Source organism: Cryptomeria japonica, chromosome 10, assembly GCF_030272615.1.
Source record: "Cryptomeria japonica chromosome 10, Sugi_1.0, whole genome shotgun sequence".
Classification (NCBI taxonomy): Eukaryota; Viridiplantae; Streptophyta; class Pinopsida; order Cupressales; family Cupressaceae; genus Cryptomeria; species Cryptomeria japonica.
This window is the reverse complement of record NC_081414.1, coordinates 557,942,204-557,968,737: the sequence shown is the minus strand read 5'-3', so window position 1 is coordinate 557,968,737 and position 26,534 is coordinate 557,942,204. Positions and strand designations below refer to the sequence as shown.

The window sequence follows — 26,534 nt, the reverse complement described above, 5'->3', positions numbered from 1 at the left end:
ATATTACAATCGTTACAGATGCTTATTACAAATTTTTGGTAGTAACCAAATCATTACAATTTTAGAATACTTCTACTCAAAATGGGAAATTAAAACCCTAAGGTTTCATGTGAAAACTCTTTCTCTGTTGGCTCTACTACTATTCTCTCCTGTGTTATTTTTTGTCCTTTGATCTTTTGATAGATAAAAATGAAGCTTTTTTTTATGTTATCCATGTGCTAGTCATAAAAAGGAATTACGACGCAAAAATATCAATAAACTTTAACCTCTACGCCATCCAATTGTGTACAGATAACTAGACACACAATTAAATTTTAGCAATCACATAAAGCACAAAGGGATGCTTTTGCAAGTCAATCATATCTGACATTGGTGATTCAAAGGTTGAGTGAATTGTAAGAGAAAAATGCTTGCAAAATTTGTGATTTTGGGTGAGCTCAAGGATTGGAAATGTCTACAGCATTAGATGAACTTGGGCAATCTTCCTTTTGGTTGAATATGCATCAAAGTGTATTCAAGTCGTTCTACAACTGAACATGGATTGAAAAATGGCAGTTGAAGAAGTTGATGCACCTTAATGGTGCCTACTGTGCCCTAAAACTACTCTATTGAGCTTACCCCATGAATAAAAAGCTTGGATAGTAGTCGTGACTTTCATGTTGCGAAATGGAGAAGCTGCGTGATGCAATAGGAAATCACCATGTGGAAGTTGACTGGATAGTTGGTGGGGCCATTTCTTCTTTCTTCTCGACCATATGAACAACTTGCATATTTACCCTTCGACAAACCAACAATTAATACTAAGCTAAATTATGAGATTTTCAATTTGGAAATTTTGACCAAGGCAATATAAAAGGTAAATGCATTGCCAAGGAACATAAAGTCACTAGGACGATGGGGCCAATTAAGGAACACATTTGAAGGCCCATGATAATAACTTAAGTGGTTGGGGAACAAGACTAGTAAGTTAATCACAAATTATAACAAAAGGGAAACAAAGGGAAACTTGACCAAGACATGGAGGAGGACAAATGTGGGTCATATAACATATCTCTAATTATTTATCATTGATGGACCATAAATAGATGGCAACATGGACAACTTATGAAATACAATATAAAGAGGACTTAAACACACAAATTTTTTGAAGTGCCAACAATATCTTTAGATAGATAATATGTATAAGAATTTTGATTGCTATTTGATATACAAAATTAATTTAGTGTAAAATTGAAACTCCTTACAAGCCATACATTTAATAAAAAAATTGAAACCTTCTATAATACTTTCAAAACCTAAACTTCATTTTTCAATTTGATGACCAAATTAAGAAAACAAAAACCACTTTTAATTCAAAAATCAACCCAAAAAAACCCACTACCACCACTTCCTTCCCAATCTTACAATAATTTTAAGAAAGACGTATTTCGGGGTACTTTATTATTATTACTATTATTATAATAATAATAACTTAATTTCGAAGTTTAAAAATTCTGAAGTTATCTGCCATTATTCAAATTTCACTTTCCCTCTCCCATTTACAAATTAGCAACGCCTACAAATCATTACCCGCCGCATTTGTACGCTCTAAAGTCATTTGGCTTTTGTCCGTTGAACACATCAAACCAGTGTACTTGTACACTTTTCCGTAGCCTAAATTTCTGGTGGAGTTTCTTGTCCGGGAGAAGAGATTTGTTTGATTCTCAGGTTGGCAGTTTCTTATTAATCTTTTCACCTTAGGACCTTTATTTCCACGTCTTCTACTCAAATCTTTATTATTCTGATTTCGTTTCGCTTTCTTGAATTTGGGGTTTTGTAATTTTTGTTTGAATGCTGGTATAGTAGGATAATACTCTGGCATTCATTCATTTTACTTATAGCTCAGTTCATAAAACTTGAATTTGTTTTCTACCATTTTGAAGAAATGCCTGCATAAAAAGATTTTGAAAATCGATCATCTGGGTCACACTAATTAATTATTTTCCCCTGTTAAGCTATCTTTGTTTGCAGCGTTGGATATGTTTGAGCTGCATTTTGTTGTGGGATAGGATTAGAATGCATTTTGCTCTTTGGGCGTAAGTTTTTGTGGGTCAATCTTGGACTGCATTTTGGTGTGTGTACGACACATCCTTAAGATTTAAGCTTTTATTAACCTCGCCCTACACCCCTTGGGTAAGCTTGGATAGCATTTTAGTGCAAAGATAAGCTTGGGATGCGTTTTACTGTAGGGTAATTCTGGGCTGCGATTTGATCTTGGTGGACCCTCTTGGGTCAATTTTAAAAATTTAAGCCGCATTCTGAAAATTTAAATCTGTCAAGTAATCTTGCCCCACTATCATAAGATTTAAACTGTGTGACTCAACGTACCCACAAAATCTCGCCTGCACTGCATTCCCACATTGGACCTTATTCATGTAACGCACCCCAGTTACATTCCAATGTTAACTATATTCGAATGTTTACGTATTGTCTTATTGGGTTCAGCTGGAAAATTTGAACTTCAATTACACTCTTTTGAGTCAGCACGTATCATCACACAACAGGTTCTTAGCTTATCTCTTGGTTATCCACATTAGCACAGGGCACATATACAGAATGCCATGTTTGAATTTTACTTATTTTTGGTTATTTTCACGTTATTTGCTTTATCTGGATAATGGTCAAGTGGATTATAATGTGTTATCTTACACTATTAGTGGTGTCCTGTCAGCGTCTTAGTTGTTTCATATTGCCAAATTATTAGGTCTTCGATTATTTGAAAATAGGATTACAGTTCTGCAATAATGGACCACATCACGGTGGCGGCTTATTAACTAGCAGAAATGAGTATAGATGATGTCTTGCCCACATAAAAAGCATTTTATATTTTATCATAACTGTGAGATGAGATGCAGAATACAACTTCGATTTCTCCAAATTCAAAACTGTTGGAGATTCAGAATTTCTGAACACAGTAACGTAGGCATCTTTAAGAAAGACACCAAAGCGCTAGAAAACATAGATAAAGCTTGATATAGATCAAGCACGATCGTTATCCTCGGATTCGACATTGCAGTATCATAAGCATCAGAGGTCATTTTTTCACTGGGTCAGTGCCTCTCTGAGTTTCCAGGACAGGGGATGGGTTTTTGGGGATGATAAATTAATTTATAAAATTTGGGGTCAGCGGGGGAATGTTGAGGGGACGGCAATATTATAATACATTTTGATAAAATAATATGTATAGGTCATGAAAAAGAAATACAGGTAACTTATAATTCAAATTGATAATCATAAGTCATAACTTAAACTAAACAATGCCAAGGCCTAATTGAAATTGTTGAATGAGAATCATACATCAAAATGATGAAATGTACTAATTTCCCAATTTCCCAATAATTATTATACATCATTAAATATGTACTAATTTCCCAATTTCCCAATAATTAACATACATCATTAAATATAATTATGCCTTAAATTAAGCTTTTGAGATTAGAAAACAACTTATTCTTTATAATACAACCAATAACCAATTAGATTTAGGGTTTATCCTTATTACTTCCTTAACCCTAATAGAGGATGGGGTATTATTGTGCTAGGGTGCTTCGAAACCAATATACAAGCAGGCTCCCTCAAGGTTTCAGGAACACATGTCCATACCCCATCTTGAGACCTCTCCCTCAAGGTTTTAGGAACAACTATCCATACCCATCTTGGGACTTACCTGTCTTGTGAGGAATTACACTGCCTCTCCCTATATAAATTAACCTATCCTCACAAAGACATTTGTGGAAGATCAAGGACTAGACTGTGTAATATATTGGTCTTTCAGGTATTACGAATGTATAAGAAATTAAGTATAAATCTGATTTCCTTATTATTATCAATGCAAATTATTGACAATATTCCCTAATATGCATTTACAAATATAATGTCTCATGTTATAGATATTCGTTCCTTATTCTTAATGTTCCATATCATATAATTGCAGATAGTCACTTAGCAATGAGTGAGATACGCCATACCAATCTGTTGTCACAGGCTGTAATGCTCGATCTTCTTCTTGATGATTGTAGATTACCTGTATTGTTCCTCTGATTTGATTCAATGATCTCCCTGGATGCTTTTGATTCCTTTCCTTTATATCTCTCAATGTGAGGGAGAGGTCACACCTCTTCATCATGTATGGCAATGCCCTTTGATAAGAGATGCACCCTTTGAAAGAGTGCAACTCTTCATTATTTCTGCCCTTTGAAAGGGACACCACCTTTCACAATCAGATCTGCACTTCTTATTTAAATCAGATCTGCACTTCTCATTCCCAAAATTATCCCCCCTTCAAATGAGTTCTCTTCTCTCATTTATATCTCATATTTGGGGGAGTCACAACTTATCATTTTATGCCTTTTGACCATTCATTAAATTTAATCAAATTTTAATTATATTATTTTATATTTTAATTTAATTTTAGTTTTTATTCTTTTGTATTTTAATTTTATTATTATTATTATTTATTATTAATTATATTTCAAAGTGGGGACATTCCAGTCTGCCCCACCTAAGATTGCGTGTCCTAATGCAATGATCATGGAGTATTCAAAATTTTCTCCACCACCTTATTCTTCTCTTGAAATACCTTTTATAAAATCTTTAGTTTACTTCAGATTTCCTTGTATCCTTTATCTTCTTTAATGTTTGCACATTAAATACATTTCATATACTCTTGATGAATCTTCTTTTATACCTGCATTAAACTACTTCAATAAAGCTGCAGTCTTCTGCTTATCAAAGGCCTTTGGTATATAAGCCTTCTATCGTTTAACTCACATCATACTACTTATTTACTTCTTCACAAGTCTGCAATGATCTTCATAGAATCCTCCCTTTGAGACTGGTGTATATATACCTTCTAAAAAAGATATGCCTCTCCACATCTAATAGATATATCCAAACTGGTCACATTCCTTCAAGAGCAAATTATTTCTTTTTATAATTATCATAAGTCACACCTCTTAAAAATAATCACTAAACAAACTGCTGCGTATTAGGGGCTATAATAAATCGGTGTCCTCTATTATAATGAGTCGCACCTTTGGATGAGGATGGGCCTTTAACTATACTTAATTTGTTTTATAAACTGTGGTAACTAACATTGGTGAGTCGGCCAACATCCTATGCAAACTAAGTCCTTGCATACCACTTTGAATTGCATCTTGTTTATTATTGCTTTTGTTATTTGTGTGATCACTGCTCTTCAACTTTTCTTGATCACTGTAATCTGGTCGAGCATATCAATTTGTCTAATGAACTATTGTTTATGTTCTAACTTCTAATTGCTGCAGTCTGAGAAGACATATGAATTCACTGTTCACATCATTCTTCCATGTGTAATTGTGGTGAGCTGATCATGTTCCCATCTTTAACAATGGTAATCCAATATCCTTCTACTGCTAATCACGTCTTAATATGGGGTTGCTTATCTTCCATCTCAAAATGATTCCCAATATGAAATGGCTTTGCAAACACCCATGGAATAAACATGCTGGAAACACATCAGGTATGAACCAAACATGGAGCATACACATGAAAACACGAAGCATACACATGAAAACACGAAGCATACACATGGATTTATACAAACACGGAGCATACACATAAAAACACGTATTGTTAGATTCCTTCTCATTGACTAGAATGATTCATTGATTCTTCCTTACCCTGCAGGATGGCAGGATCAAAGCTTTGATACCATTTGTAATGTCCCCTACTAGGAGGCAGCCAATTTCCCAATAATTGACATACATCATTAAATATTATTTTGCCTTAAATTAAGCTTTTGAGATTAGAGAACAACTAATTCTTATTGTATTTAGCGTTTATCCTTATTACTTCCCTAACCCTAACGGGCGATGGGGAATTACTATGCTAGGACGCTTGGAAACCAATCTACAAGCAAGCTCCCTCAAGGTTTTAGGAACAGCTGTCCATACCCATCTCGGGACTTACCTGTCTTGTGAGGAATATAACTCTGCCTCTCCCTATACAAACCAACTTATCCTTACGAAGGCATTAGCGGAAGGTCAAGGACTAGACTATTTAATATATTGGTCTTTTAGGTATTACGAATGGATGAAAGATTAAGTATAAATCTGATTTCCTTATTATTACCAATGCAAATTATTGACAATATTCCCTAATATGCATTTATAAATATATAATCTCACGCTATATATTTGATCCTTATTCTTAATGTCCATATCATATTATTGCAAATGGTCACTTAGCAATGAGTGAGATACATCATACCAATCTGTTGTCACAGGCAGTAATGCTCGATCTTCTTCTTGATGAATGTAGATTACCTGTATTGTTCCTCTGATCTGATTCGATGGTGATCTTCTTGCTTTTGATTCCTTTTTTTATATCTCTCAATGTGAGGGAGAGGTCACACCTCTTCATCATGTATGCCCTTTGGCAAGAGACACACCCTTTCACCATTAGCACCCTTTGAAAGAGTGCAACTCTTCATTATTTCTACCTTTTGAAAGGGACACAACCTTTCACAATCAGATCCACACTTCTTATTTAAATCAGATCCGCACTTCTCATTGCCAAAATTATCCCCCCTTCAAATGAGGTCTCTTCTCGCTTTTATACCTCATATTTGGGGGAGTCACAACTTAGCATTTCATGCCTTTTGACCGTTCATTAACTTTCAAATTTTAATTATATGTAATTATGTTCTTTTATATATTAATTTAATTTTTATTCATTTCAAAGTGGGGACATTACAGAATATCAATGGTCATTCACAAATCATCATAATTTGCTGCAAATCGGAATCCATTTCAAATTGAATTGTTCAAGTAGTAATAAGCTGAAAGTTCAAACCATCAACTATAATCTCATTATATAAGTGATAAGCATTAAAATGACAAATGGCAAAATTAAATTGCCAAAAATGATATCTATAGCTGTTTTGGTTCGAGGAAAAAGCTCAAAAATCATTGTCATCATCATTTGCAGTGGCATATGTAGGAAGCTCCTCATTATTGAAATTGTTGGAAGGAAGTGGAATTATTTCTTCTAACCCCATCTACACATTGTGATCATCATCAAGTTGTCGTGGCTCCTTGGGCTCTACATCCCTCTTTGCATTGGGCTTTGCTTATAGTTAGGTGTCTTGCGATCAGATAGATGCAAAACACCATGCATTGCTATGAGTTCTTTTGCTCTCACAAGGTAAGCTTGTTCCTTTTTAGAGAGTGGATGAAGCTACCTAGTTGCGTGAATTTAATCCACTCAACTTTGATCAATGAAGCTTCCTCTAAACCATACATTTATTTGATCATCAATGGGAAGAATTTTATCAAATCTTTGCACGTACTGTTTTGGATTCAAAGCATATGCAGCCATGTGTGGATGGGTGTTCAACTTCTCTGATCTTTTCTAGACGATAGGGTGAATTTGCTCATTGTACAACTCTAGGGTGGGTTTTTTCTCACAAATGGGCCTACATTTGGCTAACTATGCCATCAATACACTCATTGATCTCCCTAAGACTAGAATGATTAGAATCCTCAAATTTGATGATAGTGAAAACAAGCTGTACAAAAAAATGTGATTTATCTCATATTCGACCAAAAAGTATCATTGATCAATCTCCATTCCCTTCCCTTCCTAGTCTTTGTCTCTTTTCACCCATTCTAACCTTGTGTCATAGCCATAAATTGCAATGGCTCTTGCAACTCAAGCATCCTCTCTAGTGAACAAAATAGGAAGCAAGTAAAGTCTCAACTAGTTTGAGGAATTCTTTCTTTGCAAAGGCTTGAAACAATGCTAATGAAGTGTGGTGGTTGCAAATAAACATTTGCGCCTCCCTTGCATCCTATTGTGACATTTTCACATGTTGCCCCATTGCAAATAGGGACTCCCAATTTTTGCTCGTAGGTTAGTTGTCTTAGTTTAGTCGTTTAGCTTGGTAGTAGTTTCTTTGGCTATTAACCTCTTGCTTGAGAGGGAATGCAATGCAACTTCTAGGATAGGTCAAGGTATGACTCATAGGGATGACATGTAGTCAAGCATGCAAGTGTACTTCTTTAGGTTGGAGCATGGAAGTAATGAGCAATCAACTGAGAAGAGGTGTTTGATGAGTAGCAACCAAGGTCTTGATGGTGATGTTGAATGGAGGTGGCAATGAGTGAGTTAGCCCTTGACTTCCACTTCCTTCCACTTCCACTTCCACTTCCCTCACACCCTCAAAGCACGGCCTAGGAGGGAATTTTCCTTGACATGCTAAACTTGTTTGGAGTAAGTTGAAGAATGAAGAGAACATCATATTGGAGGTGAAGTGAATTGATCAGCTAAGTACTTGAAGGCAGTAAGTTTGATGAGGGGTGAAGTAAGTAATGAGATCAATAGTTTGGAGAACTCAACCTTCCACTTCCACCTCACCTTGAAATCCATGGCCTACCTTGGAGAAGCTCACTTCCACTTCATGGCTAAAAGTCTGGCCATCTTCCTTCAACTTCCACTTGGGGACTAAATGCCCGACCAGCTTGAGAGCACTTCCAGTGACCCTCTAAATCCTTGGCCATACTTGCTTGACTTCCAGTGACCCTCCAAATCCACAGACTTCCATTGCCCCCCTAAATGCTTGACCTGTCTTGGATGATTTCCAGTTGCCTCCTAAATCCACGGCCTAGGTGGGTAATGGACTTCACATCAAAATCCATGAATCGGACCTCTAAAGGATGAAATCTTAGATTGAATCGTCCCGATCACTGAAATCAGTAAAATCAGACATGTAAAATCATCAGGAATACAATGCATATCAAATTAGAGAGTTTGAAAAATAAGTAAAATCAGTATATCAGGCATGTTTGATGATATCCTTGTTTGTTTTGCAGGCAAATGAGGAAAAAGGATGAAGGAACTAGCTGCAAACAGCATCAAGGTCTGATGCAGGATGCAAGCACGTGGAATGCGAGAGAGACAACTTAAGCATTGTGGAGATCAACACAAGGAAACGGCTCAAAGGAGAAGGTTTCACAAGATTACACAAGGTGGATGGATAATTCATCAATATCGTGAAAGAGCAAGCATTAGAGATGAAGGTGCTAAAGGAAGGAATTTTACAAATTTCTTGCATTTCCTTTGGAAATCCAAGAATCATTGCTAGTATAGCTAGAGAGTAATCCAAGACGGAGGCTTCAAGTGAAGGGATTCAAGATCAAGGATAGGTGAAGGTGATTAGGTCAGAGAGGATGATGCAATTTGGGAATATCTCCCACCATCATCTCATTCATCACTATAGGCACTTGGAAATGTTGAGTATCAAGAGATATGCCTCAACCACAAACACTTGTGATGATCTACTACAGGGAATAAGCTAAGGTGGCGTCCAGTCATCTTCAACCTAATCGCATCCTTCCAAGTCAGGGCGTCCAAGTTCGATGCACTTGAATCATCCAACAAGGAGGATAACTATCACATTTGGAGGCACAAGATTCAATATACCTAACCTCATCATTCATTGGTCAAACATTCAAGGAAGGACATGTGTCCTATTTATTGTAATTTTATCATTCGTCAAGCATTAAATGCCATGTAATGGGTGTAATAAACCCTAATTGGGGTTTCTCTCTTTCAATCTTGGCCATTGATGTGGATTTGATTTTGGCCATTCAATTGTATTGAGAGCACTATATAAGGCTTGCTCTCCTCATTTGTAAAGGTTAATTGTAGGTTAATAGTTAATATAGAGCAGCAAGTAGCTAAAATAGAGTAGGAGAAAAGGAGATTGTTGCCAAGACTTTTTTGCAAGAAGCACATTATTTTCATTGAAGATATGGTTGATTTCATGTGTTGATTCAACAATTTGCATGGTCTTTACTTCTCATTTGTTTTAATGTTGATAGAATGGATGGAAGTTATTGTGGACGATTAATGGTGAAATTTGCATGTTCATACTACTTGTATTTCGCTGATTGCTAAATACTTTGCGCGGTTGATTGAACTCTTTACATAAGCTTAAATTCAATTTCTAGTCACCCATTGATATGCATCCCATTGATGGTGTCTATGTTGTTGGTGGTGATTTGAATATCATAAGGTTACCTTAGAAGATCGCACTAGCTTTGTGGAGTTGTTCTTTGCATTGCAAAGCAAAGTTTAGTAGAATTTCACTAAGTCATTCATAGTCTCTTGCATCCCTAGGATTAGACTAGATTTCCAAACCCTCATCCTTTTTATCCTTTTTTCAATTCAAGCAAATTCCCACGTTCTAGCCGCATTCAAGCAGAGTTCAAGCAAACGTAAGTCCCCCTTGTGATTCTAGCAATATCACATTAGACCATTGAGCTTATCCACATGTCAAGACCTACCATTTGGAACCTTGGAGTCACCTCGAATGATCACTTAGTTCAGCATTTGAGGAGATTTTGTTCAAGAGAGGATAAGATACCTTGGTATTTTATTTTGTGTATGAAGTGCATAAAAAACACATCAACACATCCATCGCCACCTATTTCACCCACCCTATCTTTCCATCTCTTTGAGTGCATTGTTCATAGCAAGGATGTAAAAATCCTCAAAAAATCGGAAAAATCCCGATTTTTTGCGATTCATTTGCCTAGACGATTTAATCTCCATTTAAATCTCGCTCGATTTATTTGGAAAAAATCCCGATTTGAAGTCGTCAAAAATCGCGATTAAATCACGATTAAAATTTAGAAAATCTCGATTTGCATATAAAGGAACTTGCCTCCTTTTTTAGTCTCGTTTCTTCCTTTTGTCATTGTTTCTCCTCTTCTTTTTCTCGCTTGTGTCTTGCAATCTCTTCTTGTTTTTTGGTATATTACTATATAGTATGTATTTGACTCAAACTATGATTTATATATGATGGATACCAGTAATATGTTATTGTGCTCTATAAATTTCGTGTATGTGTGTTTCTTAAAAATATTTTTAAAAATTATATATTTTCAAATGTTCGATAATTTTACCGATTTGTTGCCGATTTTTTCCCGATTCCTGATTTTAAAAAAAATTTTGCCTAAAAGATTTATTGCCGATTAAGATTTTTACATCTTTGGTTCATAGTATGCACACAAGGGGTCCAATAGATATGCTTATATTTAGATTGAATCAACATAATTGCTTCCCTACAAATGTTTGCCAAATCAATAGTCACGTGCAATACATTTTGTGGACCAACCTCCCCAACTGCCTCTTTCAAGATTTGAAAATTGAAATCAAAACTCAACATCTTTATGTTGTCTTGAGCAATCAATTGTTCACAAGTAAGGTCCATCAATGCATGAAAATATAATGTTGATGAGTGGACGGTGTCTAATATTTGTCCACCCATCCATGATTATGTTGTAGCAATGTGTCATCCATTTGGTTTTCATCTCCTCCATCGACAAGTCAACCTTGGAATAACTTTTTTCCAAGAGAGTGGTTCTCAATCTAGTCTTGCTAGGATCCACACAACTAGGACCAACTTTGCTTACCTTGATCAATGCTGAATTTCTGGATTAGATTGCGTGTTAATTTTTGTATCAACATTTTGGATCACACTCGGTGATCCATCGTTAGGATAGTAAAGAGCTAGGAGACATAAAAAACTAATGGTGGATCACAGAGTGTGATTCAAAATGTTGATACAAAAGCTAACACGCAATCTAATTCAGAAATTCATCATTGATCAAAATCATGGATTGTGACCGATAAATAAAATAAATAAATAAATAAATAAAAAATCACGGATTGTGGAAATCTGAGATCATTTTTTGCTTACCTTGTCAAACATTTGCTTGTATAGAGGAGATTGAGCAGCATAGAAAGAAATGCTGTTACCAAAATAGGAATTGGCAATGGCCTCATCTTCAGATTGCCATCCTTGCATAGTGAACATATGTGTGATTGGGTTTGGTGAGGTCCGTGGGGATGACTTTGTAGCTTTCCGTTTCCCCCTTGATTCCATTGCACTCACCTCAAATGATGGAAATGACAAGGTCCATCTCCTTTACTAGGGGTATGTAAAGAATGTGCATTGGTCCTTGTCATGCTGCCATCCCATCCCACTAAGCAAATGTTGCATTTCCCTTTCTGAGTTCCATCTGAATAAGATACTCTATTTGTGTCAATTATTGCTACAAAGTGTTGTAAATGTTTTTTCTTGTAAGTGGCCCTTTGGCATATTGTGCAACAATTCTGAAGGACAATTAGATTTTAATGCACTTGTAGTTGAGCTCTTTGTGGCTGTGCTTGAGGTTTATGCTTGGCTGCCTGCAATCAATTCCTTTGCCTCATCATTTTCATTTTCTTATGCAAAATCAGCATTAATATTGAACGTATCCATCTTGACTTTGGAAATTCAAAATGGATGTAGCATACAATATATTATTTATAATAATAAATATAAAAAAGTAAAATACTAAAAATGTAAAAGTTTTGTTAATGTTGAATTCAAAGTCCATTTACTTTGACCTTTGAATCATAAAGCTTAAGTTTAGTTGACTCAAAATTTTTAAAATTCACAGCTGTTTCAGTTTTTCTCTCTTTACTTTTATGATTTTTCAAATCCACCTTGGAATAATACTCAATTGCTTTGCATACTTTTGTCCAGTTTTGATTACATGTTTGTAGGGGTTTAGGGAAAGAGAGAGGATTATTGATGACACAATGGGAATGTTGAAAGGGCTTAGTGTTGTATTGATTCTTGGATGAGTTCTTTGTTTATGCAAAGTGCAACTTGAATTAATTTTGTGGTAGTAGTGGGCTTATAGCTTTACCTTGAGTTGAGAGAGAACATTTTCTATTTGGTTTCAAATCTGGTAAGCCAATGTCATGCTAGAAATAACCTTTATTTCTTTGAACCCTTCAATATGCTCATGGAAATTGAAGTCATTTATGAGAAAGATTGGGATTTCACCACCTTTGATATATGAATGAAAGGAAATGTGGGAAAACATTGAAGGTGTTGACAAATTTGTAATATTCATATGGCATAAATATACAATTCGACATATTTATATAGGAAGATTGAATCACAAACCAGAATGTGAAGGGATCCTCTAGGCCATCACACCAATATTGAATTGCAAACTAGAATGTGAAGGGGTCCTCTAGGCCATCATGTCATTATTGAATTGGTAAAACATTGCTAGTAATGTGTATTTTAGCTTCAACGTAACCAATCCAAACTTTTGTTGGTTTAGTGTATTGTTTTGAGGGTTTAATTCCTTATTCGTATGTTGCATTGTTTCGTAGTAGTGTATTGTTTTGAGGGTTTAATTCCTTATTCGTATGTTGCATGGTTTCGTAGAATCCCCCCCTACTTGTATGTGTTTGGTTTAGAGTCGAGATGGCCTTGGGTTTGCCTTGATCACCTTGTGTTCTTTGTGGCTCCTTCATAGAAGAACCCATATGGTGCTTTGGGCGAACTCAAGCTAGTCTTGGGCAAACCCAAGCGGATCCATAGGCCACCCCAATCAAAAAATCAAAAAACACATTTTCTTTTACATTTTTTAAAACACAACCATTGGACTTAAATTGTCTATATGCAGATTTGTGAAGAGGTTAAGTACATACACCTAGAATGTTACAAGAGATCGTCTTATTGATACACTCATGCCCTAAACTTTAAACAATAGTGAAGGCACTCTCATTTTGGCTTTCTTTGTGGGAAGCAACAATTGACTTAAGAGCTTTACCTTGCTGGTGACTAAGGAAAACACAAAATTGATCATAAGAATTACTTGTTAGGCTGATTTATATAGGGGTAAGCAAATATAATTCAAGGCATACTTGGGGTATCTTTTTAACATACTCATCTCCTATACTTTCAACAACAATGAAGATTGCATTACAAGTTTATTACATTGTTGAACAAATGGTTGCCATGGTTAAAAGTCTTAAAGAGTTATCACCTATGTTATAGGGTTTGAAAGAGTTTTGATGTTGGTGATTAATAAAAAACACAACCATTGGACTTAAAAGTAAAATTGTTAGTTTAGCAAACTTGTAAAGGGTAAGGGGTAAGGGATTAGTGGATATATAGTATGTACTCATGTATTGATATATGTATATAGTTCAAGTTCAATTATATACATGTGTGTGTGTGCGCGCACAAATATACATGTATGTATAGATACATATATGTATGCATATATACATATCTACATATGTATGCATGCATGCATGCATGCATATACATAGATATATAGAGGTATCTATACATGCATATACAAACTTGTGCTTTTGATGAAAAAATGTCATATTGGCATATATCAAAATACTGAACTTGTTCTTGTATTAGGACCAACAACTTAGCTCATTTCAATAGTTGTATGCTTGCTTGTTAAAGATACTCAAATAGTAATAATTATTTAATTTGTTTCCCTTGTAAAAATAAAAATTGAAAGTCTAAAAAATGATACATCTTGTTGCATACCTAGCTGCTTCAATTGTAGGCTATAACATTGTTGTAGATTGTCACGCAAAGTAGTTTGTTGTAGGCTATGTTGTTGCATGTTTGAGTTGTCTTTGAAGTTGAAGTTGAATTGGTGAATGGTGAACTAGCATTATGGAATTAACAAGAAAAAAAGAAAGGGCTTATGTGATAGAAACAAAAACCTAATTTGGTGAGATGACTTGTAGGGCCTAGAAGATGTGTTAGGGTTTTTCATTAATTAAAAAAGTTAGTCTTTGAAATTCATTCTTTGATTGTGATTTTTTTGTGAGATGCAAGCGTGTCCTTGAGATTGCTAGGCACTCCTGAAATGTGGGATATCCCCTTATAGATGGTTATCCTTGGGATGTCCCCATTTTTTAAAATGGATTTGGAATGCCAATGGAACATCTTCAGCCATCCATTCATTTCATTGAGTTCATTGAGATTTCACAAAGCCTTTGTTCCTATAAATCCATTTGCATCATGAACAAAACAATACTAGCCCCATAAGCTTCTGTGCCTAATACCTTGTCCAAGGTGTGCACTTTTTCTCTAGTCTTGGTTTGGCTCAAGTCTCACTCAAATTGTCAAGATCCTACTTAATTCTATTGCAATTGTAGCAATTGTAGCATTAGGGGAAACTAGTACTTGCCACATAAGCCTTTTGGCCAATGCCCTAGCCAAATTGTACATGCTACTTCAAATCTTCACTTTGTATAATTCTCAGTCAAATTGTCTTGCTTTCTACCCAATTTAAAATTGATTTTGAGAATCAATTCCTAACATAGGGGCTTTTAAGCTTTTCCAAGGTTCTAGCTTTGAAATTCTCTTGTAAAAAAAATTGTTTTCCTTGTTGGGCAATTGTAGACTTTAGGAGTTATTGGAATCAAATGAGCTTGTAGTAGATTCTTCCTCCCAATTAGAATTTTACTGGTTTTCTTCTGTCAACCAAATACATTTTTCTTACAAAAGATAAGAAAATTACATTTTTTCAACCAAATGTAAAGTTTTGTTGGCAGTTGTTGTGTTGTTGTCATCGATGTCAACTTGCAGTTGGTGTGCTGTCATTGATGATATGTCCGAAATGATGTTTGTCAAGAGTATGTTGAGTACAGATGAGTGTTGGTTGCAAATGCCTTGTTTGTGGATGTCCACCTTTTTGGTGTCATATGTCTACACTCAGTATGATGTATTGAAGCATAATGATAATATCATATTAAGACGAGGATTAGATGCTTTGAGATGAGGAGTATTAAGATAAGGATTAGATGCATTAAAAGTATTAAGATGAGGATTAGAAGCATGGCACTAAAGTGGATTGGGCTGTGATGATCTTGTGTATGCTACAAAATGTTGGTTTATTTCTTCGAGTGAGAAAATGATGTTTCTAGGACATTTTGGTCTTTGGAAGATTATTGGTGTAAGTAGCTGTAGAAATGTATGCTGAAGATTGCTTAGAAGAATGCTTTGCATTCTTTTGCATTCTTTTGCATTTGATGATATGGCCTCGTGGATTTGAACATAATGTGTATGCTCTGTGGACATTGCTCGTATCTTTTTAGGTCTTTGGTGTTGCAGCTGATGTGGTTGGTCATTACAGTTTGTTGGCACTTTGGTTGGCTGTTAGGATTGGTCCAGAGAATGCTTTGCATTTCTTTGCACTTATGTTTTAGGTGTTGTGGCTTGGAGACATGTTTTGCATTGTTTGTGCTTTGTCTCAACTCAAGTTTCAGGTGTTGATATGGTTGGCAAGAGTTGATAATGATGTTTTGTTCATGACTAGGTCTTTGGGCCTTTTGGAATAAATTGTCTTGTAATTGTTTGTGTTGCGCTAGCATGTTTTTGATGTGACAGGGAAAAAGAAGCATTTGGGAATGTTGTTGGATCTTCAAGGAATGCCCTTACGTGCTTCGCATGATGCTAGATGATTTGTTTGATGATGCATTATGCTTGGTGTTAATGTTTCAAGGTAATTGTTGTGGTTTGGCCGACAAAGTCTGTTCTCTTGCTTGTTGTGTATCCTTGGATGTCTTTGGTTGCATTGGAAGTTGTGTTATGTTGTATTTGGGCCCTACCTTGGCGTGTGAGGATCTAGATTAGGTTTATTCATCTTGAAGATATGTTTTTGGGTTGATTGGTTATGTGCTACATGGTTTACCTACACGTTACCTTGTTGCCTACTTTGGAGGATGTGTGATAGCAGGTGTAATGTTTGGGGCAGATTAGAAAGATGTGACATGATGTTTTAGGTCCTCTCTATCTCCTGGATCGGACCACTCTCACCACAATTGTGTTTGGTGGTCGACTTGATAGGACTTATGCTTGTCCCCTGTTCTGGCCGATCTAATTGATGTCCTGTGATGAAAAGGAAGGTATATATAGAAGATCAAATTAGTTTGAATGTGTGGTATGAGTTTGTGGATCACAGTATGTGTATGCGCTTACATGATCATATCGGTGTATGTGATGCGGAGTTGAGGCAATGTGTGGTGATTGTTTTGAAGTTAGTCACTTGAGACAAATATTCAGGGGCAGCTTCTTACTTGGAGATTGCTGAAGGTAGTGTTGCTGAAGGCTTATTTCATCTTGATTCATATATTCACGTACCTTGCTTGGAGATAGTGAGTCTCCCCAACAAGTTCTTTGTATCTTGCCCTGGGGTAGTGAGTCTCAACTTGCAAGTCCCTTGTATTTTGCCTTGGGGTAGTGCACCTCAGCTTGCAAGTTCTTTTGTGAGCAATGAGCTTCCTTGGCAGTAGGCCTAAAACAACTATTGTAATCTTGTTCATATATTGTGAGTTAACTCTCACCATGGCTTTTCCCTCTTTGGATTTTCCACGTAAATTTGGTGTTCTCTTGTGCATGGCATTCATTGTTTTTATCTTTCATTGCTGCTGATAAGATTAAGGACATTGATGTTGATTTGAGGAATAAAGTTTAAGTGATTGATCAAGATTGATTCACCCCCACCTCTCAGTCTTGGGGCGTGTTTAACAAGTTCACCATAAAAAAGATTAGCAAACCCAACTTCAATATGTGAAACTAAATCTTGGATGTAGACAGAATATGCAATTGCCTTTTTAATTTTTTTTGTATGTCTTCCATAGAAAATCAATGTCAAAGAGTCATGCAATCATCCTTGTTTATCCAAGTGTCCCACAAGAGCAATAGTGCACCTTGCCAAGAAAAAGTGGAAATTAATACATGATGGTGCCTTGCTTTGTAGGAAGTTTTTGCTTCCTGTGATGATGTTGTACTACTGGATTATGTTTTTAGGATTGAGAACTAGTTGTCTAGATGGCATCATCAACAATATTTGAATTGGCTTCAATCTCCACAATTTGGTGATTATGATTCACAAACATGATTTTTGACTTGTCTCAATAATCATAAGTAATTGCTCCATGACCTAAAAATTAGTTCATTTGCTCTAGATCTTGGAGTTCTTGGAGATATTGTCACTAGGGATACCAATTGTTAACTAACATGGAAACCAATTTTGTAGTCAAATTGGTTGAAATTAGTTGAATGGCAAATGTGAAGTGGTTTGGAGTGAAGCAAAGGTGGTTTGGAACATCTCTGTCAAGCTTCAATCAAGTTGTAGATGCCAAACAAAAGTGGAAAATCAAGTTTGGCGAGTTTGTTGCTTTGTGTAGGAGGCTAACTCACTAAATATTGTGGTGAATTTGTAAAATGTTGTGGCAAATGTGTAAAATGCTATAGTGAATGATTGTTCGGCCTTGTGAATTCATTAGTAAGCAATGAACTCTCATTGTCAAAGGTGGCATATTTGTCTTGATATAGTAAAATTTGAAGGGTTTTGGAAGTTGAAAAGGCTTAGTTCACATACTCGTACTTGGTGTGAATTAGGGATTGTAGGAGTTTGTATCTTGTAATTTTTGCCAAAAATCAAACCCCTTTCTTTTAATAATTTAACCCATTTTATTGCATGCACGCTCCTAAAGTATAGAAGTAACAACTAAACATTGATATCCTTCATACGAATTTCCGTTAATTGGATTATAATATAGTCTATGCAATTAGTTCATAAATCCTTTATATTTTTTAATTTGTCAAACATTTAAAGTCATAGTAGTAGAACCCATGCAAAGAAAGTCATAGAGTCACACCCAATTGATGGATAGATGTATGTTGATCTATTGACTAGTTGCATACTTCCCTACATTAGGCTAGCATTAATCATAATGTTTGAAGTATTTGACTTGGTTCAGGAGAGGTTTGATATTAGCATAGAAGACTACTTACATAGCAAAGACTATTGTGCAACCAAAGAAATGTATTTGCACAACTAGTATTAATCTTTTCCCACTGAATAATAAGCCTTGCACAACAACTAAGATGTCTTGAATAGCGACTAAGTGTTATAAATATTTTCAGTATTTTTCAACTTAGAATTGATTTATAGGTTTATATCATATTATTTCAATACAACTTTTTCCTTATCAAGAAGGGTTTCATTTAACCTTTGAAGATTTCTTTGAATGGATAGAAGAGGATCAAGATTGCTATAATCACACCAATAACTCCATTAGTAAATCCAAGAATAACATTCTACTTTGATAAGATTTCAAATCTACCAAACAATCAATAACAACCATGCAGCCAAATATTAATTTCTATCCAACATGTTTCCAACAATGGCAATTTTAGCAACTAAGTCAATGCAAACTTGAAACAAGTTAGACTTCTTTCAATAGCATTCTAAATTAATGACTTCAGTAAATTTCTACCTTAAAGCATAAATGATAGCTTCTATTATTTTACAAATTCTATCACTTGTTTGATTAAATCAAATCTCTTTTGTTTCCTTGAAACATACCATTGTTGCAAATATAGTCATTATTGTCATTGATGTTAAAGGATGCGTTGCATGCAGTTAAGTGTAGAATGTTGTTGAATTGATGAGGGAGACTATTGCAGATGTTGTCATGTTAGCATTGGGTAGATCAATGATTCCTTCATGGTTGGATGATTTGAATCATGTTGGAGCCCTCTGTTGCAGTTTAGGGTTTGCACTTACTTGATTAGGGTTTATCATTTTGTCCATGCTTTAAAACCTTAGTTTGTTTTATGCCTTAGTTTACTTTTGTTCTATTTGGGCATTGATTGGCTTTGACTTATTACTAGTCGCTTAAGTAAAAACTTAAGCCTCTCGCGTCATGTAGATACCAACACCGAGCTCCTAGTATGACCAACTATCGAGTGCTTGAAATAATTTTGATTTATGCCTATGTTTGGTTTTAAAATTCTTGGTGGCCCCAACATAGATCCTTGTTAGCATTTGTGGTAGTTGTTCATTGGTTGCACATAGGTGCATGAACTCCACTTTGGGTTGCATTATCGCGATAAGAAGACAAATGTTAGGATAGCATGAGGGCACACTTTGTACATTGTTAGTCCCTTGTCAAGTCACTAGGGTGTGTAGTTGCAACACATATGCTTGTGGGCCCAAGGTGTGCAACAAATTTAAAGAAGATCAACAATTAGCATGAAGGCGTAGGTAAAGAAGCAGTGTGAGATTGTATGATGATGTCGTGTTTATGCTAGCTCATGGTAAAGGTAAAGAAGACCAACAACCAATGCAAAGGTGAAGGATATGAGAGAGAAAGCATGCGAGATTGTGTGATGATGCCGCATGTCATCCTATCGCACTAGTGCATGGTAAAAGGTAGCGAGACCCAATCTTGGTTGTGATGTCGACCCTGTTTGTTGCGTGTCATTGATTGTTGACATGCACTCGAGATCGCGTCTTGATTGGGTGATGACTTTTTAGTGTCCCATAGTTGGCTTTGACATATCATTCAAACTTGCCTATGCACAATAATCATTTAACTACCTACGAATTGAAAAGATTGATGACTAATATTTAAAATTTGCAACGGTCAGTGATGGTTTGAATTTGCAGACCTTGCCCTAGCCGACATGAAGGCGATTAAGAATATCTTTGCAGGCTAACTTCCACATGTTACATTGATGGTTGTAATTGTTCATGGTCAACATGGATGTGGTGGCTAAGGGTACAAATTGGTATTTCTTGAAGATCTTTTGATTTCCAAAAGTGTGTGTACAATGTGTCCATTCTGTGAAAAAGTGTATTCGTGACTCAGAGAGTATACTGCTTCATGTCTTGTAGCAAAGTAGAAGGTTTATTGATTGGCTCAGTGCAGATTAAAATGACAAAGCAAAATTAAGCTTGAGTAAGATTGATTGGTGCAGAATTGTCTGGCAGAACTTTATATCATTCTTGTAATTCATTGTAATAGAGATTGGTGTCTCCTGATCTTGTTGAGTTGGTGCTCAATTGTGGGGAGTGGTGTCTCTTGTAGGTTGGTGCTGGTAAATCTTTGTATTGGGGGATTGTTGTCTCTTGTGGGTTGATGCCCACAAAATCATTGTAAAATTTAGTGAGGATGGATTTGGGTAGTAGATCCAAGCAGCTTATGTCATTGTGGTTTTTCCCTTATGGGTTTCCATGTAAATCTGGTGATCTCTATCTTGTGTGGATGTTGTGCATTTCTTGCTGTTGCTCTTGATTGTTCATGTTGTTGGATTAAGTTGCTGATAAGTTTAATAAGCTATGAAGGTTGGATTAAGAATAGCTTCATAGGCTAACTTCCACATGTTACATTGATGGTTGTAATTGTTCATGGTCAACATGGATGTGGTGGCTAAGTGTACAAATTGGTATTTCTTGAAGATCTTTTGATTTCCAAAAGTGTGTGTACAATGTGTCCATTCTGTGAAATAGTGTATCCGTGACACAGAGAGAGTATAATGCTTCATGTCTTGTAGCAAAGCAGAAGGTTTATTGATTGGCTTAGTGCAGATTAAAATGACAAAGCAAAATTAAGCTTGAGCAAGATTGATTGGTGCAGAATTGTTTGGCAGAACTTTATATCATTCGTAATTCATTGTAAAAGAGATTGGTGTCTCCTGATCTTGTTGAGTTGGTGCTCAGTTGTGGGGATTGGTGTCTCCAATGGGTTGGTGCTCGTAAATCATTGTATTGGGGGATTGGTGTCTCTTGTGGGTTGTTGCCCACAAAATCATTGTAAAATTTAGCAAGGATGGATTTGAGCAATAGATCCAAGCAGCTTATGTCATTGTGGTTTTTCCCTTAGGGGTTTCCATGTAAATTTGGTGATTTCTATCTTGTGTGAATGGTGTGCATTTCTTGCTATTGCTCTTGATCGTTCATGTTGTTGGATTAAGTTGCTGATAAGTTTAATAAGCTATGAAGGTTGTATTATACTGATTCACCCCTCTCCTCCCCCACCCCCCCAACACACACAAACACATCTCAATATATTTGTGTGCCGTTCAACCATATTTACTTGTAACATAGGTACATTTGGCCAATGATATGAAATGTTCCACTCCCATTTTTCCATACCAGTGCTCTCGCTCATGGCAATTTTGTATCAAATTTTTGGTGCATTGAAATGGGGTTGGAGTTAGAGCCAAACCTTGAGTGAACCCCAAGGTTGTCCCAAACTCGAATTTGCACTTGAATTGTACTTTTTCCATATGGGGACCTATATAGTTGAACCCAATAACACTATACGCACACATATATATGCATACATATATATCAAGGTTGTTGGAGATGTGTCTCTGACCCCTTGGGACACATCTCATTAATATTTTTTAATTGAGAGATATCCATAGGTTAGCATCAAATTTGAGCCAAGTTCTTGTTCCCTAAAGTTTATTACATATTTGCCCCACACCAGCAATTGCTAAAACCTTGTAACAAATTTATAAAATATTAAATTATATTGAAAAAATAGCATCTTCAAGTACCCTCGTCTCTTATTTTTCAAGTATTGGTACTAGTCTCCTGTACCAATACCAGTATTGGTCAACCTTTATATACATTTATATATATATATATATATATGTATGTATGTATGTATGTATGTGTATGTATATATATGTATGCATGCATGTATGTATGTATTATATATTTTAAATATGTATACATGTATGTATGTATGTATAGAGGGAGGTCACTGCATATCTGTGGTAAACTTCATGTTTGAGGGGTTTGCTCTTTGTAATTTTCTTTATGCTTGTTTTGTGAGACCTATGTGTGGAGACAGGTTTTCATGGTTTCAGTGGGCAGAGAACAAATGAAAGGGCAATTTGCAGCCATTGTATAGTGATAGCCATAAGGTGATATGATCTGTGCAGTTGATGCCTGATATAGTGAGTGAGATGCTGTAGCACACTCTTACTGTAATTCACCAGTTTAGGGTTTCTGCGTCTGTATATGGTGTCTCACTGTGCTTGCAGTCTGTTTGATGGCCTGTTGTGAAGTTTTCACACTATGTTGATGTTCTTGAGCATGTTTAACTGTATTTTCCATGTGTTCTCCAATGGTAGACATTATTTAGAAGGTTTGAAAGACTGTTGACAATAAGAATCTGTTTGTCGATGCTCACCAGGGTTATAAGCCCAGTGTTTATGGACTACTACACCTTCAACAGCTTATGGAAAATAACTATATAATGGCAATCTGCTGTGTGGGAAACTTTTTCTTCCAGCAATGATGCTGTGGGCAACTGAATTGAGTTTTTAGGGTCGACAACCTACTATTTTGATGATATCATTAACAATCTTGGAGTTGGCTTCCAACTTTGCAATCTGGCAATTATTATTGAGACTCATACATAACATGAATTTTGACCTAGCCCAGTAACCATTAGAAAATGCTCCACCTCCAACAGCTCCTGGGTTGCCTTCAGCAGCCATATTAGAAAACTACCATACGGTGGTGGTTTCCAATTTCCCTTTAAGGTCTCTCTCCTTATTGCTACTAAACCCCTTTTAGTTGTACATCTATAAGGGTTTTAATGTGCTTTTATTTTTCCAATTCTACCAAAAATACAATGCATTTCAATTCAACTTCAAGAACAAATCATTGGTGTTCCATGTTGGATTTTGTGAAAGAAGATTTTTTGGCTTTTATTTTCTATTTGGATTTTGGCATGTTTTATGTTTCTTCAAAGCAGCATAACTGCAATAGGGGGATTTGAAGATCTATCACTCTTTTGTTCAGGTATTCAAATTCATTGCCAGATCAGATTGATTAGAATTTTGAGAAATCAAGTTAAAATCTATATAGATATTTTGTCATCATTATGCAAATGTACTTATAGGTCACTCCATTTGTTTCTTAATAGTTATTCTGCAAGATGGGTTTTGATGATTAGGGTCTAAATTCTTTTGTGGGCTCAAATTTTAGCAGGTCTCTACTTCGTCAACATGCCTGATATTCGGTATTCTGAGAAATACTTTGATGATACTTACGAGTACAGGTTTCTATCCAGATCTTGTGCTCTTTAACTATAAGTTTTTATGTTCATCTCTGTTTGTTTTTGTTCATGCTAAACTTTTTTTCAGGCTTGGATGAATTTGCATAGGCTAGAGATCTATGTTAGACAAATTGCAAGTTATGTTTCATTCTATTCTGTGTATGTTTGAAGAGAAAGGAAAAAGTATTTGGGGTCTTTATTTTACTTATACATCCAAAATGCGTATGTATAACCTAGACTGCTGTTACCAAGGTTTAATTTGGCCTAGATGAACTCTTTTTATGTATGTATAAGTTCACAATAGTTCACAAGTGCACACATACACACATTCCCTGTACTCTAATGTTTTCATCAATTTGTATCATCATAAGGAGACATATAACCTGAATTTTGGTTGGTAATGATTTATTGCTGAACAGTGGCACAGTGTATTTAGGCTCCATTTCTTTGTGCATGTGCACATACATGCACTTACCACGTACACACTTACACTGACATTTGGGATCACTTACTCTCATATTAATGGATGTGCTTACAGTTTGGCTTATTCACACACATTCAAGTGCACCTGCATACGTATATATTCATATTGCATACGTTTATCAAAGGAATTTCTCTGTGACTGTCTATATTGGCATGTTTCCTTATGTGCATTTTGATTTACTGCATTAGCTTACCTATAAAGTGTAGGCTGTTTTGCTACTATTAAAGTTTTGCTTCTCTGGATGGACTTCATTCTGGATATAGCCTTTCCCTTATGCCTCTAGACATGTATATGGTTTGGGGTCTTTATTTTAATTATGCATCCATAATGCATATGTATAACCTAGATTGCTGTTGCCAAGATTTATTTTGGCCTAGATGAACTCTTTTTATGTATGTTTAGGTTCACAGCAGTTCACAAGTGTGCGCACACACACACACACACATTCCCTGTACTTTAATGTTTGCATCAATTTGTATCATCATAATGAGACATATAACCTGAATTTTGGTTGAAAGTGATTTATTACTGAACAGTGACACTGTATATGGGCTCCATTTCTTTGTGCATGTGCACATACATGCACTTACCATGTACACACTTACACTGACATTTGGGATTGCTTACTCTCATATGAATGGATGCGCTTGCAGTTTGTCTTATTCACACTCATTCAAGTGCACCTACATACGTATATATTCATATTGCATATATTTATCAAAGGAATTTCTCTGCGACTCTGTCTATATTGGCATTCTTCCCTATGTGCATTTTGATTTAGAGCATTAAATCACCTATAAAGTATGGGTTTTTTTGCTACAATTAAAGTTTTGCTTCATCTGGATGGACTTGAATCTAGACATAGCCTTTGCCTTATGGCTTTACATTGTATGTCTCTAGACATGTGATTCTTCCTCCAGAGATTGCAAAGTTGCTTCCAAAGAATCGGCTACTTGCAGAGGTAATCATAACAGCAGGTTTATTAAGTTCCTTTTAAAAAATGTTTCTCAAAGTGTTCTTTCTAAGACAATGTATCATGTTCAAGTATGCTTTTTAATGCTTTCATTAATTTTTGTTTAGAATGAGTGGAGAGCTATTGGAGTTCAGCAGTCTCGTGGATGGGTACACTATGCCATTCATCGTCCTGAACCCCACATTATGTTGTTTCGAAGGCCTTTGAATTATCAGCAAAATCAGCCACAATTACCAAATCAACAGCAGCCATAGAAAGTGACATTTTGTTGATTCTAAGATCTCAATTGAATGCAGAGTGGCTTCCTTGCCTTCTTTATCATCTTTTTTGCTCCCCTTTAGTGCTGTCTAGCATTTTCTGTGAGGGTTTCCTCTCAGATAGCGGTTTGATGCCTTTATCAACTGACTTATTGTTGAGGTTTTAATATTTTATCCTTTGGGAAATCATTTTCAGCTTGAGAACAGGATTTTTTAATCCAAGACTAACTAAATCATTGATGTGGGTATATCATGTGATTCTTACATATGATATGCCTGTATACAATTTTTAATCTTTGAGTTTATAGTAGTGCAGTTTCTGTCCTTATTGAGCTCTAAACAATGCATTCGCTATTTCCTGATTTGTGTTTAGTTTTTGTGTTGAAGTTATTGCTTATTACATGAATTTGTACATGTTTTTTCAATTTGGTTGTGTTGAAATTCACGTGTGGCGATTTTGTTTGCTGATCTTCCCTGAGATAAGAGTCATGCTACTCTGACAGAAACAGGCATTGGTTCAATCCAAAAAGGGGATTCAAAGCTCAATGCCCCTTTAATATGGCAGAATAATATCCTCAGGGTATATTTTATTTTTCACTTGCAGATAGTAATGTTCTAGTGATCTCAATGACAGTTGGTAGCAGAAAGAATATTGTTTGCAGAGTTGCTTTTCTCAAATTAGTGAATATCAACCTTAGGTTCTTATGTCTTAAATCACATTATCTTTCTAGCCTTAAACTCAAAATCTATAAAGTATGGAGCCTCTAAATATTAATGCCATAAGTAGCTGATGGCTGGTCTTTCTCTTCCCTTTTTTTGTTTTCGTTTATACCTTAATGATAAATGCATCTCCATTAGAAATTTTATGTAAGAAGCATGAAAGCTTCTGCTTTTGTTGGCAAACTTAAGTGCATATTTCTGTTGACTTTTCCTGTGAATTATGTTTATTGAATCGTTGTGGCCAAACATGTTGGGTTTGTCTTGTCCTTCATTTTGCAATGAAGAGGTAAACAATGCCTCTCATGGCTTTTTGGGAGTT

At 35.7% G+C, this 26,534-nt stretch overlaps 1 protein-coding gene across 3 annotated transcripts; it reads left to right on the top strand.

The window, feature by feature from the left end:
- Nucleotides 1-1,534: 1,534 nt before the first annotated feature.
- Nucleotides 1,535-25,857, top strand: LOC131060741 (cyclin-dependent kinases regulatory subunit 2). 3 transcript variants are annotated; one of them, XM_057994110.2, is made up of 4 exons: nucleotides 1,535-1,707; nucleotides 23,712-23,784; nucleotides 25,166-25,226; nucleotides 25,346-25,857. In XM_057994110.2, the coding sequence occupies exons 2-4, from the start codon at nucleotides 23,732-23,734 to the stop codon at nucleotides 25,490-25,492; spliced, it is 261 nt and encodes an 86-aa protein (XP_057850093.1). In that variant the 5' UTR covers nucleotides 1,535-1,707; nucleotides 23,712-23,731; the 3' UTR covers nucleotides 25,493-25,857. The 3 variants fall into 3 exon arrangements, with proteins under 3 accessions (XP_057850093.1, XP_057850092.1, XP_057850094.1); XM_057994109.2 differs by having other exon boundaries at nucleotides 1,536-1,707; nucleotides 23,715-23,784; XM_057994111.2 differs by lacking the exon at nucleotides 1,535-1,707 and adding an exon at nucleotides 2,364-2,543 and having other exon boundaries at nucleotides 23,715-23,784.
- Nucleotides 25,858-26,534: the final 677 nt, after the last annotated feature.

What these genes read in the sequence shown, in the direction of transcription:
- LOC131060741 (XM_057994110.2), top strand. Translation starts at nt 23,732, where the DNA reads ATGCCTGATATTCGGTATTCTGAGAAATACTTTGATGATACTTACGAG. An exon ending in GATGATACTTACGAGTACAG is followed by an intron (nt 23,785 to 25,165) that starts GTTTCTATCCAG and finishes GTATGTCTCTAG; the next exon opens with ACATGTGATTCTTCCTCCAG. An exon ending in AGAATCGGCTACTTGCAGAG is followed by an intron (nt 25,227 to 25,345) that starts GTAATCATAACA and finishes ATTTTTGTTTAG; the next exon opens with AATGAGTGGAGAGCTATTGG.